We start from the raw sequence: 16,500 nt of genomic DNA, 5'->3' as shown, positions 1-16,500 counted from the left end.
ATACAGCAGTATATCCACCAAGATACAGCAGTATATCCACCAAGATACAGCAGTATATCCACCAAAAGGAAAAGTGCCAGGTCCTGATGCAGATGGACAAAAATCTTCAAACTGAGTAATGGAGATGAAAGTTAGCACAGTAGCTACAAAAAAGTGTTATTTTGTGTAAGCATCATCTAGAAACCAGCACTTCCACCTAGGGACACACGAATGTACAAGCCAAAGCTTGCTGTAACCTAAACCTGGAGTCAGTAAGTAGAACTAATGAATAATGGAATGGTCAGGTAATGATATATTGCATATAGTAATAAAAACAGACCTTGATGGTGACATGAAGCTAAGAGACATAATGCTGAGGAAAAAAAGGCAGACCCAAAGACATAACTGTACAATTTCATTTATGTGAGGTCCAAGAACAGACAAAATTAAAAACTAAACTGTTCAGGAGCAAATTTTTACTTGATAATAAAACAGTAATAGGCATTCATCCTGGAGAGTGCACCTTTCCAGATGAGGCAGTGTTTATAACCTTGGCATGTTTTCATGCTTAACCTAGACAGATGTGACACAGCTTTCCCTACCAGCAAGCACACAGCTAGTCTTCAAATTTGTGTGTGTGTTGCATAAATACATATAACAAAAGTTTTTTAAAGATGGTTTTGAGTGACTGTTGAGTGTTAGGCCCTAAACAGAACATATAACATCCCCCGACACACACACACACACACACACACACACACACACACACACACATACACATACACCTTTACTCCTCAGGTGGCAGGGGGGATAGAAATAGGATAAGAGACAGAATGGGGAGGAGTGCTGTGAAACTATCTTCTAGACATGCCTGACTGTTATATCCATGAACTCTCAGAAGTGGGCTAGCTGTACAAGACTGGGCCTACCAACAGAACATCATGGGTATGGAAGGGGTTCATAAGACCCCATCTCTTCCTGAGCAGTTAAAGCAATCAGTAGCTGCTGGGAGAGAGAGAATCATGTTACTCAATAGTGTAGCCACTTATGGCCTTTGTCTTAAGTAACAGCCCCCTACCAATACTCATGAAGGCAACACTAATTAAATGCAGTGGGCCATGAAAGGAAAGGAAGGGGAGGGGAGAGGAAGGGAGGAAAGGGGAGGGGATGGGTAAATTGAGTAAAAGATTAATTTTTTGGAAAAAAAAAAAAAAGAATCTGGTGAGATGGGGAATGGAATAATAAAGCAGGACAATGTAGTGAATATGATCAAAGTTTATCATATGAAAAATCCATTCTTAAATATAACATTTTTAATAATAATTCTGAGAATTTCATACATGTATACAATGTATTTTTATCACATTTACCACCTCCCCCTCCTCCAAATCCTCCCAGATACTGGCCTACCTGCTCCACACCCACTTAAGATTCATGGGATTGCTTTTGTTGCCCATATACTCATGAGTATGGATTCTTCTACTGAAGTCCAGGGGCCACATCCACAAAGACAAGTGACATCGTTAACTATCCATGGCTCCTCAGTAAGGAGTAAAGCTACATGTTACAATGTTGAATACCCTCACCTTTCACAGGTCTTGTGTAAGCAGCACGGGTGCTCCTGAGTTTTGTAGTGCAACAGTTCTGCTGTGTCTAGACGTCCGTTTCACACTGCTCCTCCCAAACCTCTCTGGCTCTTGAAATATGTCTACACCCTCTCCCTCTCCCATGATGGTCCTTGGATAGCAGTCAGACTGATATCCACTATGTGGCTGTGCACTCCACAGACACATAGACCTTGTGCTCTGTACTTTGACCAGTCACAAGCTTTTTCCTCAACTACCAGCTTTAGTACAAAGAAACTTCTCTGGTGAAGTCTGAGAACTATCCATAGATTACATGGGTACTGACATAAAACTTTATAGGGCAATTTGATACTGTGTCCATTTAGCAAAGCAATACTACTAGGTTCACCACTGTTTCCTATGGACTCCGCAACCATGGCTCTTCTTTGACCAGACTTACAATTCCTCCTATGAAGAAGCCTTAAATACAACCAACAACTGTTAGCCCTATACAACATCTCTACCATTTTTGCATCCAGTAGGTTTATCTTGCCACACTAATTGTTACTGTAGTTCACGGGGTTCATCACTAGGTTAAGAATGTTAATGACTCTATCCTCATCCGAACCCAAATTTACATATCATCAGGTACTATAATGGCTAGCCAGCAAGGAAGAAGATTCTAAACCAGTACCAGCATGTGTTGTCCACATCCTGTGACGAATGTGTGTAGTATCCCCAGCAATATGGTCTTACCACCAAGTTCTTGTGGGCAACCAAGAGCAACAGCAATAGCATGTATATTCTGAAGGAGTCTCTGGGACATTAGTGAACAACAGCTTGAAAAAAGATTTCCCAAAGGTGGCATTGGGTTTTTTATTTGTGAACCAATGGTTACTGGGAGGAGCATTATACATGTATTTTGGAAGCTTATAAAATAATATATTTCCTTTTTTTTTTTAACGTTAAGTTACAGAAACAGTAGATAAAGGCACTTGCCACACTGCCAGACACCTGAGGTCAATCCCCAGAACCTCCGCAAATGTGTAAAGAGATAACTAACTCCACAAAGTGTCCTTTGACCTCCATGTTCATGCTCTAGCATACATGCACCATCACTCAACATCCTAACCAATGTACACACAAATGATAATAAAAATATTTTTAAAAACAACATCAAGAAAAAAATATTTAAAATCCAGTAAAATTCGATTTATGTTCTTATTCAAATTTATGCAGAGAAAATAAAAAGAGCAACACTTAAGTTCACTCTGAAATAAAAAGAGAAAAATAGGACTGAAATAAGTTTTAACTACATTTTAAAATAAATTTCCTAAAAATGTAAAAAACTTGATTTGACATCCAACGCAACTTTCTCAGGTATTCTGTCAGCTCTAGTTTAAGCTTAGAGGGTAAAGGTGGGTATGTAAAGGGGAAAACGAAAAAAAAAATCAGCTAGCAAGAACTTCCATGAAAACCAATCTATAACTCTGGCTAGTTCTGAGCCCATGACACCAGAATCACACAGAGCAGTGACTTAGTCACAGCTTCAAATACTCCACAGCTCAAAACTGGAGAAGGCAAAGCTTTGTTTCAACTTGCTACATACAATACTATTCAGGTTTGATCTTTTGATGTATTGTAAATGATAAATACTAGCCACCATGGCCCTGCTCCCAGGACCAAGAGAGTCCACATGTACAATGTGACCTTGCTCCTATTGGTTAAAAAAGGATGCCAACAGCCAATAACGATGAAGAAGAAACATAGGGGTAGGGTCCCCTGGGTTTGGAGTATGAGGAGTCCACGAGGAGAAGAGAGGGGGGAAAGAAAAGGAGGTTGCCATGGGGAAGGTGATTTAAATCATAAAAATATGGCCGTGAGGGCTAGCTAATTAAAGTTAAGAGCAGCCCAGATGAAACATGGCAAATTATAAACTGGGGTTATTGATGGGGAAATAGATTCTAATACCAGAGAAGGTAAATATCTGTCCAGCTTTAGTGCTGAATAAGTCTTATTGTAAATATTAAAGTTTTGTGTCTTTTATCCGGGAACTGAATCATCAAAGGCAGGATAGAGGATATAAATTGAGACTAAATATTTTTTACAACAACAGACAATGACTAAAAAGCCAAAGTTAACTGAATACAGAATTCCCTATTCACCAATGGCAAAACATCATGAATGACTTTAGAAAGTCAGCCTCAACCAGGCCACTGTATACCTAATCACCTAATAGTAACTCCTAAAACTACCACTCAGGCAAGGGTTTCTGAAAACTTTCTAGATTTCAGAATTTAACTACTAAATGAAAACTCTCTCTTAAATTTAACTTAAATCTCTTATTTGGATAATATTCTATTCCCACTCCTAAGGCCATCAGTGAAAAGAGCAGCAGTTAGACTTCCTTTTTCAAATTCTTTCAATTAGAAAAGAAAGACTGGGTCCCAGCAGACAAACATAACCCTCCCTCAGTGAAGGCACTTTAAGTGAAGACAACATACCCATAATTCCAGGCCAGGCCAACTCTTCTTGGTCATCCCGCTCCTTTCCTGGTGCTAAATGGTTGAAACGATCCAGGTGCTCCAAGAGACCTCCAAGCAGAGGTATAGCGCCAGCCTCTTGCATTAGACTAGCATTTTTACTGAGCAGAAGCACTATGGAGACCACTAGCTCTGGAAGGAGTACACCTATATTTAAACAAAAAAGTCAGTAAGCTTTTTACAGTGTGGACTGGGGCAGCAGGCCACTAGCATGCTCAATGTTAACAAAACAAAACACCATAGAATTAATAACCTTGCTCTATGTTTAAATTCTATGTCACAGGACAAGGAAGGCTAATGTGTTAGGATATTTCTGTTAGCATAGTACTGTTTTTTTAAAGAAAGCAGTACAGCTTTAAGACTGAACTCTTTTATTTTTTTTCACAAATAGGACTTTTTATTTGTCATTATTAAAATTCTTGATTTGAAACACAAATTCTTGGACTGATGGTTCGGGACATAAATAATTTTCAAAAACACAGACTTTAAACACAGACCTATTTCACCTGTGTGTGATTTATTCAGAAAAGTACATGTTTGGCAATATTCTTACCATCTGAAAATAAACCCTATAAAATAATGCTCTCATGTCAGAAAATTAGCACAAGATTCTGAAAGTAGCAACTCATTTTTATACAGTCAAAGTGAAACTAAATCCTAAGCACTCATCTCCCTACATTTCCATCTGTATTCCATTATCAGGTTACTTAACAAAAAAGGAAAGGGAGAGAAGGAAGGAGGGTTGGAAAAAGACAAGGGGACTAATGGAAAGACCAGCAGCAGTCTCAACTGACCTGGACCCCCCACCCCCGAGATCTCTCAAACACTGAGCCACCAACCAGGCAGCAAACACTAACTGATATGAGGATCCCGACACACATACAGCAGACAACTGCCTGTTCTGGCCCCAGTGAGAGAACATGTACCTAACTCTGAAGAGACTTTAGGCCTCAGGGAGTGTGGAGGCCTGCTGGGGTGGGGGTGAGGGGATGGGGACATCCTCTGGGAGGAGGGTTGAGGTATGAGATGGGGAGCCGTCGGGGGGGGGGGGCAGATCGGGAGGGGAATGAAGTCTGGACTGTAAAAAAGGATTAAAGAATAAAAACAGCCTGATATAGCTGTCTCCTGAGAGGCTCTGCCAGAGCCTGACAAATACAGAGGCAGATGCTCACAGCCAATCATTGGACAGAGTACGAGGTCCCTGATGAAGTAGTTGAAGAAGGGACTGAAGAAGCTGAGGGGGTTGGCAGCCCCATAAGAAGAAAAACAGTATCAATCAACCAGAGCTCCCAGGGACTAAATCACCAATCAAAGAGTACACAGGGAGGGACCCATGGCTCCAGCTGCATATGTAGCAGAGGATGGTCTTGTCAGTCAACAATGGGAGGAGAAATCCTTGGTCCTGTGAATGCTTGATGCCCCAGTGTAGAGGAATGTGAGGGTGGGGAGGCAGGAGTGGATGAGAGGGTGGGGGAACACCCTTATAGAAGCAGAGGAAGGGGGGGATGGGATAGGAGGTTGAGGGGCATGGGGTGGGGAGAAGGGACCAGGAAAGGGGATAACATTTAAAATGTAAATAAAGAAAATATCCAATAAAACAAGAATAAAAATCAATTAATTTTTTAAAAATGACAAGGGGACTAGAAAATATAGAGTTGAACGCACAGTTTTATCAGTAAAGGATACACCATAGGTTTCACCACTCTCCTAAAATAACAAATGAGTTAACATATGTCCAGTCAAAAAGTACAAGAAAGATTAAGAAAAAAGTAAAGAAACACTACAGAAAGGTACCTGTAAAGTCCCCTTCCATTACACAGGCCACTTCTGCAAAGTGCTGCCAGCTGCTAGAAGCGATGCTGGCAGCCACAGGCAATATGTCTCCAATGTGTGTGCACACAAGGGCTGTGTACTTTTTCAGCAAAGAGCCAACACCCATTAGCTCAGGACCTTAAAGGAAGATTTAGAAAATTACATTTTCATTACTAAAAATTTTCTCCAATAACTGAGTCGTTCTACTATCCCATTCCCAAGAAGAGATGGTTTACCTATTTACCCAAATATGAACAATTTACCCTCAGCTTGGCTCTTTTGGGGATCACAGAACTAGAGGGATAATGAATTTGATTACATGCCTGATAACCTTAAGAATTTAAATGCTTAGACGATGAAGTAAAATAATAATGCTCCACCACTGGAGAGACAGGTCAGCACTCACGTGGCAACTAACAACTGTAACTCCTGTTCCAGGAAACCTGAAGCCCCCTTCAGATGTCCAGTCAAAAAAAAGTTTGGGACTTCTGTGAGTACCAAACATACATGTGCTGCACATATATATATGCAGGTAAAGGATTCACATAAATAAAAATGAATTTCTATAAATACATACTTTTAAAGTATTAGTATAAATATAAATATATACACTCAAAAAAGTAGATTAAAAATGTAACTGCCGGGCGGTGGTGGCGCACGCCTTTAATCCCAGCACTTGGGAGGCAGAGGCAGGCGGATTTCTGAGTTCGAGGCCAGCCTGGTCTACAGAGTGAGTTCCAGGACAGCCAGAGCTACACAGAGAAACTCTGTCTCAAAAAAAAACAACAAAAAAAAAAAAGTAACTTCCAGAATTGGTACATTTTATATAGTTTGAGAACAACATCCGGATACACATTCTGGGCAGACCAAAACAAAATTTAAAAGCTCCAAATGTATAAGACACTTTCATGTCTTAAAATAACTTACTGGACGTATCTGAGACTAGACCAATATTTTCTCCTGGATAAAGTTTACTGATGAGCAGGCGCTGAAAGCGTAGTAACAGATCCAATGAAGCCGATCTCTCACAACTATGCTGCTCAAAGTCCAGACATGAGGAAATGCGGCGAGCAACATCTTTCAGTCTGGCTACAGTCTGAGAAGCAATGTTTCTAAGTAAGGGAAGAGAGAGTGAAAATTTTTTCAGAGAGAGTTTTCTGTTTAAAAGCAAAGGAAAGAACTCTATATCAAATAATATCCAGAAACATAGACCATACATAATTACCCACCAAATGTATGAGGTGTATCTGTATGCAGCAAGGATACTCTCATTCCAAACTGATCATATGCCAAAGATCTAATAAAGCTCTACCAGAACATCAATGACACAAAATAAGAGCAGATCTTGCTCAAAAACGGTAAGCTCTATACAAATGTTTGAAAGAAAAACATTTTTTTTCTCCAGAGAAGTACTTCAAATATAAATGTCATTTGTTCTAAAAGTCAAAATGTACCACATCATTACACTGCCTTTGCAAGTCTGCTTTCAGTGCCTGCTGAAGGGATGGCACATGGGAATCCTCCGAGCACAGAACACAGAAGGGAATACTAAAATGAGCATAAATTGCCCCTGAGTAGAATAAGATGCGCAAACACAGCAAGAAGCAGCGGCTTTAGTCCCTACTATGTACAGAGATTGAGCCCTCAAGTATGAGAACAGAGAAAGAAAGTCATGAGCTTCTGCCAAGTTTATAAAGTAGTGGAGGTTCTTGTTCTATGAGCCAGGTACAAAGGAACAAAGGTAGAAATAACAAGGGTTAGAAGTAGAGAGGCATCAGAACCATGATGCTAGAATGAGATTCTGCAGCATGGACTGAGGGTTTGTTTGTTTGTTTGTTGGGTCTAGTATCTATATAAGTAAGGTGTAACTGAGGTCAGCATGAAATCAGTTCAAAGGGAACAGGGAACACCAGATGGAATTCTTGCAAAGTAAGCACAACAACAGCCCCAAGTGAGCCAGGCCTGAGAACAGAAAGAAAGGAATAGATTAATGAAGGGAAATAGAAAGAGAAGAGCCAAAGTCAAGCCTGGTCCCAGGGCTGCCACAAGTCAGATCTGCCCCAGCAACTCCAGGCAGAAATATATGTAAGCTACTAACACCTACATGGTCCCCAGAAGACCGCCTGGGAACCTCTACTCATCAGAGAAGAATAAGAGCATACTTTAGACTCCACCTCTGTTTTTAAATAATAATCGTTTTGTTTGTTCTTTGAGAATTTCATGTTTTATGAGACTTTACATCTTAATTCCTACTTTAACAGTAGACTATTAAAAAAATATTGATAGCTTCTATACTGTGGTTGATACAGAACTTTTGAACATTGTGAATGAAAACAGTAAGAAAAAAAATGAGTTGCCAGGGCTCCTACAGTAATTTAACTTTCACAGTAATATTTGCCAAGGTATAGCACCTCACCCCTGATCACACATTACAATGAACACATAGTGAGGTCCCCTTTGACCTCCCCTGTCAAGGTCACTACCTGGTAAGTAGCCCTGACAACAGTGCAACAGAAGAAATGGGTCTAGAATCTCACATTCAAAATACATCTTAGTGGGGTGGAGCTGGCGAGATGTCTCAGAAGTTACAAGGACCCAAGTTTGGTTCTCAGCACCCATAGGTAATCTAAGTCCTATGGTTTCCATGTACACCTGCATTTATTACAAAAACATTAAAACTCTTTTACTTTCCAATGTAGATTATATTCTATAGTGTCTGCCAGCATAAAATTCAAGAATCAGTCTGAAATCTGTTCATTATTTTTAGCAAGGATCATATTCATCAACTCCCATTTTTTAAAAAAATGATAGGAAATGTTTCTAGGTTCTCTTACATTTTTAGACTATTTTGTAAAAATTGAACTAATCAAGTCAATATAAATATCTTCTGATCATTATTTAAAGAATAAAATGTCTATTCATACAAATTGGCACATTATATATGCTTATCTTAACACCCTAGATTTAGAGGCATTCAAAAGGTTTCTCTGACTGATTTCCAAAAATTCTAGCAAAACAGATATAACTCTGTGGCATAGGTGGGAACCTACCTGACACAGGAATGAAAACACACTCACTAAATAGAAAGAAAACCTAGAGAAAGAGCACCTGTATGTAATTTTTTAGTCACATCAATAAAAGTAAAAATGAACACTCAAATATACTTAATATATTTACCCTATGCTCTAGCTTTGAGAGACATCCCACAAAAGTGCAGCTAACAAAAATATAGTCCTTAGTCGGGCACTAGTGGGAGGTGGTAGAACCTTGAGGAAATGGGAAATAGTAGAAAGAACTTTAGTCACTGGCAACTTTGTCACCTCAAAGGGAATCCTGCCCTTTCTATCTTTCTATTTACATCCAAGCCACCATAAGATGAACAGCTTTGCTCTGCCATACACTTCTACCATGATGCACCACAGGCCCAAACACAACAAAGCCAACCAACCATGGAGTAAAACCTATGAAATGATAAACCAAAAATAAATCTTTTCTCACAGTGACACAAAGCTAACACATTCAAATACTTTGAAAATTTTACCATTTCAACAGGAACTGAGGAAAAAACTATTGGGGTGTGGGGGGGTGTATTTATTTATTCTTTAAGTGCTAGAGATTGAAGCCATCATGTATGCTAAGCAAGCACTTTACAACTGAGTCCACCTTCAGCTGTACAGCCCTTTCTATTGTTTTTTTTTTTTTTTTTTTTTTTTTTTTTTTTTTTTTTTTTTTTTTTTTTTTGGCTGGACAGACAGCGGTGGGTGCTGGGAACTGAACTCTTATATTTTAGGTTGTGAGCCTAGCCTTTAACAGCTGAGCCATCTCTCCAGCCCTCTATTGTTTTTTATCACTGAAAATTTTATCACTTTATTACTAAAATTGACAATAACAATTAGTTTTAAAACATAATCACCAAAATTCTACCACTAACCTACCTACCTACCCACCCTACCTACGGCAAACGTGGACAGAGCTGCTGTCAGAACCTGGCCTCCTGCTGTTTGGGCAACTTCCTGGGCCAGCCACTAGAGCTCTACTCTCTTTATGAATAAAAGATACAATCTAGGCATGTTAGGAGGAAGAAGTGAGGGATTCAGAAGTTCAGAGCCGCACTTATCTACATAGCAAACTCAAGGCAAGCTGGTTATATTAGACTGTCTTTGCCTCCTCTCCCAAAACTGAAAGCACAATAAACAAAGAACCTAGATTCAGAGAGCAGAATGTTAAGAATGTTCTTTCTTTCTTTTTTAATGATATATTTATTTTTATGTCTGTGAGTATTCTATCTGCATGTACACCTGCATGCCAGAAGAAGAGCATTAGATCACATGGTTGTGAGCCACCATGGGAATTCAACTCAAGACCTCTGGAAGAGCAGCCAGTGAGTGGCCTTAACTGCTGAGCCATCTCTCTATACTCTGAATATGATTTCTTTCATTGACTTTTTGAATTATCTTTTTTATCCAACTATGTCTGGCTTCAGCCCTTCCCCAGGTTAACTTGGATGACAGTTTGAGTTCACTTCATCCTTACTACATCTGAAACCAGCTTTCTAAATAATCACTCACTATTCTTTCATTACAATTTTAATTTAAGTTAAAAGTTGTCTTGTAAGTTTTCCTTAAAAGTTTGTTTTATAAGGTTTTCTGATTTTGTCTTTTTTTCTGTTTTGTTTTTCAAGACAGGGTTTCCTTGTAGTCTTGGCTGACTATAATGACTATTAACCTCTCTAAAAAGTAACCTTGCCTGGGATAGAGAGATAGCTCAGCAGTTAAGAGCACTGGCTACTCTTCTAAAAAACCTGGGTTCAATTTCCAGCACACACACAGCAGTTCACAAGTATCTGTAATTCCAGTTCTAGGGAATCTAATGCCCTCACACAAACATGCATGTAGGTATGTACATCAATGTACATAAGATAAAAAATATAAAAATAAAAAATGTAACCATGCAATAATTGTTATAATTTGCATTTCCTTGCTTATTAATGGGCATAAAAATATTTTTATGATACTTCAATTGTAAAGTGTTACAAACTTCTTTATATCCTCTCTTCTTAGCCATCTTTAACAACCTTCTCTTCATTCTAAAACTCTATCCTAGATAATCTTTGGAGTAAGTCTTCAATAACTAAACCCATTATTCAGGGTTTAGTGTTAGATTTCAATAACTGTTTAAAACAGTAACAGTGAACTAAAATACAACACAGCCAATACTATTTACCTAAGAAGCTGCTGTATGAGTTGAACTAGAGGCAAGCACTGTTTCCCAGACGATTCATAGATCCCAGTATTAATTAGGTCTTTATCCAGAGGAGTCCTACTTCTATGAAATGTGGAGGCACTGGCTTCTTGCTCATCGATTTCTTTTTCCTTCTGTGCTTCTTTTTTGGCTTCTATATCCTAAAATTCATAAAAGACAAACTGATGAACAGTGACTTCATTAGCACCACAGCAGTCCTAGCCTCCGATGCTGATGCACACACCTGACAATACCTGCCTGTATATCCTGTCAGAAACACCACCTCTTGGTTGCTGTGGTTTTAAATATATCATTCTCTTTCTTTCTGCTTCTCTTCTCTTCTTTTATGTGTATGAGTGTTTTGCCGACATGTATGTCTGGACATGTGTGCCCAGTGCTGGCAGAGGCCAGAAGATAACATCAAATGCTCTAGAACTTGAGTTAGACATTGTAAGCAAGCATGTGAGTGCTGGGAATCAAAGCAAGGTCACCCGGAAGAACAGCAGCCAATACTCTTACTGCTGAGTCATCTCTCCAGCCTCAAGACCCTGAAATCTTTGCTACCAACTCTGACAAATACTAAGTGTTTTATGACTCATACAGAGTCAGGAAAGAGCTGCAGCTCTCATACATCTGATCAAATGCAAGAAACAGAGCCCATCTGGGAATATATAAGCACACATGCATCCTAGAACTCAGCTAATGCCTCCCCAAAGTATTTAGTCACAGGGAAAATACATGCTCAATGAGTTAGCACCCACTTTCTCCCCTGATGAACTTAATAATCCTAATGATCACAATGGAGTACTTTTCAACAATAAAACGCATGAAAAAATTTCAATCATAAGAACAAAGTAGTAACAAACTGTGATGTAGTTGAATAAAAAAAACATCAATTGAGGCAAAAGAGGAGGTACTACTACCTACTATCCCATTTACATGACAGGGCAGCTAATCTAAAAGCAGGGGAGTAGCCTAAATGCAAGGGGACATAAGGATCTTTCAGGGTAATGCATATAATCTATGTGATGGAAGGATCTATTAAATTCATCAAAGTAGACATGTAAGGTGGAATTATTTTATCACAAATAAAAACAAGCGTTTTACATTTTAAAAATTTGTATGTAACTAAAAGTTTTATATTTTGGGTTCTTCAATGATTATAGTCATGATTCCTACATATATCCGAGTACACAGATTTCAATCTCAACTATACACTCATTGACTCCTCTGTACTCCTAGGGTCATACCTGAATTTCTGCAGTAATGGCTGCATTTAAAGCTGACTCTAATCCTCCATCAGCCATCAAGCTGCCAACTAAAAGATCAATCATGAATCGACGACCTGGACTAATATTCACTTCATTGCCTGAAACTGGAAAAAGAAGGGTTTTGTTCTGTTTAGTTTGGTGTTTGTTTTTAGCAATGTGAATAAGTGCCATCCCACATCCCTTCCCACAGTCCTGTCTGTGCCCAATTCTTCACCTAACAAAAGCTCACCTGTGCAGGGCAAGAGTGCTGAGAGCGCCCTGGCCCGCTCATCAGCTGTGGGCAGCAGCACAGACCAGCCACTCTGTAGTACAGCCTGGGCAGCTGACTGCACAGTGCTCAGCACGCCTGCACTGCTGGCCAGGGTCACAACTGTCTGCTTCAGGCTGTTCAGGAGCACACTGCCCAGACCTAAACCAAGGAATTCCGGGTCAACCTGGTGACTAATGGCAGCATGCAACTATAAAAGAAAAAAAAGTTATTTAGAACATCCAAAAGCAAATGTCTTTTTCTAAATGCTAATAAAAGACTGAATAAAGTTTAATTTGAAATGTTACTTATATAAACAAAATTAACTTTTCAGTTCAAGTTGATATCCCTTATACAAAATGCTTCAATGTTTCAGATATTGGAATATTTTTACACATAGGAGGTAATTTAAAGGACTCATGTATTATATAAAATTTATTTGTGCTTCATATATACCTTATATATGTACCCTGGACATAAATTATACATTATTTTGTTTGTTGGCCTAAACTTGGTAGACTAGGTTGGCCTTGAACTCACAGAAATCCACCCCCTTCTACCTTCAAAGAGCTGGGATTAAAGCTATGTACAATCATGCCCAGCTACATTATTTTAAATATTTTTACACATGATGTAGTTGGCATACAATGAATTTTCCATCGACAGAATCATGCTAACACTGAAAAAGTTTAAAATTGGGGCCATTTCGAATTCTAATTTTCAGATTAGAAAGATTGATCCTTACATGAATTTTTTTTAATTTTTCATTTTCTTTTTTTTAATATTTATTTATTTATTATATGTGAGTACACTGTAGCTGTCTTCAGACACTCCAGAAGAGAGTGTCAGATCTCATTACGGATGGTTATGAGCCACCATGTGGTTGCTGGGATTTGAACTCAGGACCTTCAGAAGAGCAGTCAGTGCTCTTACCCGCTGAGCCATCTCTCCAGCCCCCCTTACATGAATTTTTAAAAACTACTAAAATTTTTTAATCACTATAGCTGGGAAATCTTATTGTAAAAGTACTTTACAAAAACAATGTCTTACCCAGCTCTGACTATGTAACTGCAAAATACAAAATCAGCACAAAGGACTAAGTAATATAAAGCAGCAACTATCAGTGCAATCCCCAACCGTCTGCACCCAACAGAAAAATGCCTGGAAGCAACCGCAGTTTAAAACTAGACAGCCCAACTGCGTAACACATCAAAGTCCTCAGGGCAAAACAAGTACCCTGACAAGATAGGAGCCAAAGGTTCTGCTTTTAAAAAGCAGGGCCAGGCTGGGCTTTAGATCAGCCATCCAATGAACAGAAGGACGGCTCCCAAGCTCCTCAAAACCACCTGCTGAACCTGAGCTTTCCCTAGAAACCTGCCCAGCCAGTGTGACACAGTGCCACACTACTCCTATGCAAAGCTTCTGGTACCCAAGAAACCAGGGAGCCAGCCTGCCCTCTGAAGAGCTATGAGATAACAGTCTACTGCCCTTCTATGCACAAATATCAGAGGTCAAAATGAGCACCTGAGCCCACTATGGCCTCTAAAACCCTGTAACACAACAGAAGCAAATACAAAACTGGCTTCTAGGGTCACCTTGATCAAACCAAAGAGAAACCGCTGTCACTAAGAAAAGGAACAGGCATTATCTCCAACAAACTAACATGAAAGAGAATATCTTTCAAAGAAAATTATGGCCCTAGAGATGGTAGCAATTAAAAAAGGAAAAAATAAGTACATATTAAGTATATGAAAAACATTCTTAGAAGTTAAGGATCAGAGAGCCAGTAATATTGCGTAAACAATAAAGTCACTTACCACCATGCCTAACAACCTGAATTTAACCTAGGACCTACATAATAGATGACTTCCACAAGTTACCCTATGACCTATGCACGCATGCATGCGCGCGCGCGCGCACACACACACACACACACACACACACAAACTAATACATAAATACATAGATGTAATATAAAATATTTTAATCAAGGTTGGGACTGGCTAGAACCATGGCTCAGCAGTTTACTCAGTTATAAATTTAGGACACAGTTTCATTCCCAGTACCCATGTCCTCATGCTCACAATGACCTGTAATTCCAACTCCAGGGAATCTGACAACCTCTCCTGGCCAACATGAGCACCCATACACATACACGCATATAAGCATACAAACAAATACATATAAACAAAAATGATAAAAACAAATCCTAGAAAAATAAAGAACAAGCAGGGTGATGGTGGCACACACCTTTAACCCCAGAACTTGGGAGGCAGAGGCATGTGGATCTCTATGAGTTGGAGGCCAGCCTGGTCTACTGAGCAAGTTGCAGGACAGCCAGGGCTATACAGAGAAATCTTATCTCAAAAAAACAACTATAAGAACAACAATAATAATAATTAAGCAGACACCAGAAAACAAAAATATTAAGATTAAAAACAAAGGCTTCAAAACTGACCACATTCTAGAAATGGAGAAACAGTTCCAAGAACAGAACCCTTGAGACAGAGGTGTGCAGGGCCAGGCGAGCTCCTTTGTACGACTTCTGCATTCTAGGTCTTGCCCTAATAGTCATGCTTTTTGGTTTGCATATACAGAGGATCCGGTCACATGGGCCTAGATAAATGTGCTCGAATCACCATTTTATTCAGCACTCCAAATAAATAACTGTTAAATAATTCAGTAACAAGGTCTATTGAGCTAAAGGAACAATTTTTAAACTGAAGAAATGAGTAAACCACTTAGAACAATAAGATTGAAAAGATGAATAGTGAAAGAGACAATGAGATTTAAAACTACCAAAGAAGTCATAAAAAGTGGAACAATAAATAGAAGCTCAATATTTATTAAGCCTCTCTAGGGAGATATAGATTAAAAGTAGAGCACAATTTCAAACTCAAAGAGAACATGAACTCGAAGGCTAGGTAACATCCATAACCTCAAGTTACATTTAGAAAAGCTTCAACTAGACAGAACACTTGAAAGACTACCAAAGAGAAAGATGTCTTAGCTACAAAGGATCAAGTGTATCAGTGAAAAACTTCTCATCAACAATAGAAGACCTATTTTCAGTAGAACACTTTCCAAGAGCTAACAAACAGGAGATGACCTGTGGCCAGGGCGCAGCTGAGTGGTAAACACTTGCTGAGCATGTGTGATGCTATAGGTTCATCCCTAGAACTGAGAGGGTGGGTCCTCCTCTAACTTAATGAGTTATCTTGAAAAGCTAAAATAAGCAAATGTTTTTCAAACTTTAATCTCACATACGCTGAAGGGAAAAAAAGAAAACCTTTATAAGAAGGAATCTGAAGAAATGATCTGATCAGAAGACAGCGTATATTAACAGTAACAAAGTCAAACAGGCTACTGGGAAAACAATGGACTACATTTTGAGTATGGCATCTTTAAAAATTCTATTAGAGAAAAATCAAAAAATAATTATACTGTTATACTAGCCCTAAAGTATTTTTGTTACTATTTTACAACCCATAATAAAATCAGACCATTTCCTAAAGTTAGCATACCCACCAGCATACCCAGACACAGACATACATGCATACACATATTTTCAAAATCAAACAATATTCTAAAATTTTAATTGGAAATGTTCTCTTTCATAGACAAACAAAATAACAGTACACCTTATATCTAATATGCGAAAAGGCAGTTTAGGATCATGCTTCAAGGGTAAGCAAGAGAGACTAGCCCGACAGAGGTGGTGCATGCTGCCTTTAATCCCAGCACTTGGGAGGCAGAGGAAGGCAGATTTCTGAGTGAGGCCAGTCTGGTCTACAGAGTGAGTTCCAGGACAGCCAGGGCTACACAGAGAAACCCTGTCTCAA

At 39.0% G+C, this 16,500-nt stretch overlaps 1 protein-coding gene across 3 annotated transcripts in view; it reads right to left on the bottom strand.

Annotated features, from left to right (window-relative positions):
• Herc2 (HECT and RLD domain containing E3 ubiquitin protein ligase 2) overlaps positions 1-16,500 on the bottom strand; it is a 167,710-nt gene that overhangs the window by 100,602 nt on the left and 50,608 nt on the right. For all 3 annotated transcript variants that reach the window (XM_031386820.1, XM_031386821.1, XM_031386822.1), the window contains 6 exons: positions 12,641-12,869; positions 12,391-12,515; positions 11,123-11,301; positions 6,827-7,011; positions 5,882-6,037; positions 4,049-4,234 (listed from right to left, as the gene is read on the bottom strand). In XM_031386820.1, the coding sequence (XP_031242680.1) occupies positions 4,049-4,234; positions 5,882-6,037; positions 6,827-7,011; positions 11,123-11,301; positions 12,391-12,515; positions 12,641-12,869 (1,060 nt within the window). The remainder of the gene's footprint in view (positions 1-4,048; positions 4,235-5,881; positions 6,038-6,826; positions 7,012-11,122; positions 11,302-12,390; positions 12,516-12,640; positions 12,870-16,500) is intronic.

This window comes from Mastomys coucha, unplaced genomic scaffold, assembly GCF_008632895.1.
Source record: "Mastomys coucha isolate ucsf_1 unplaced genomic scaffold, UCSF_Mcou_1 pScaffold21, whole genome shotgun sequence".
NCBI lineage: Eukaryota > Metazoa > Chordata > Mammalia > Rodentia > Muridae > Mastomys > Mastomys coucha.
Note: the sequence above shows the minus strand (reverse complement) of the source record. Positions and strands in the feature narration are given on the sequence as shown.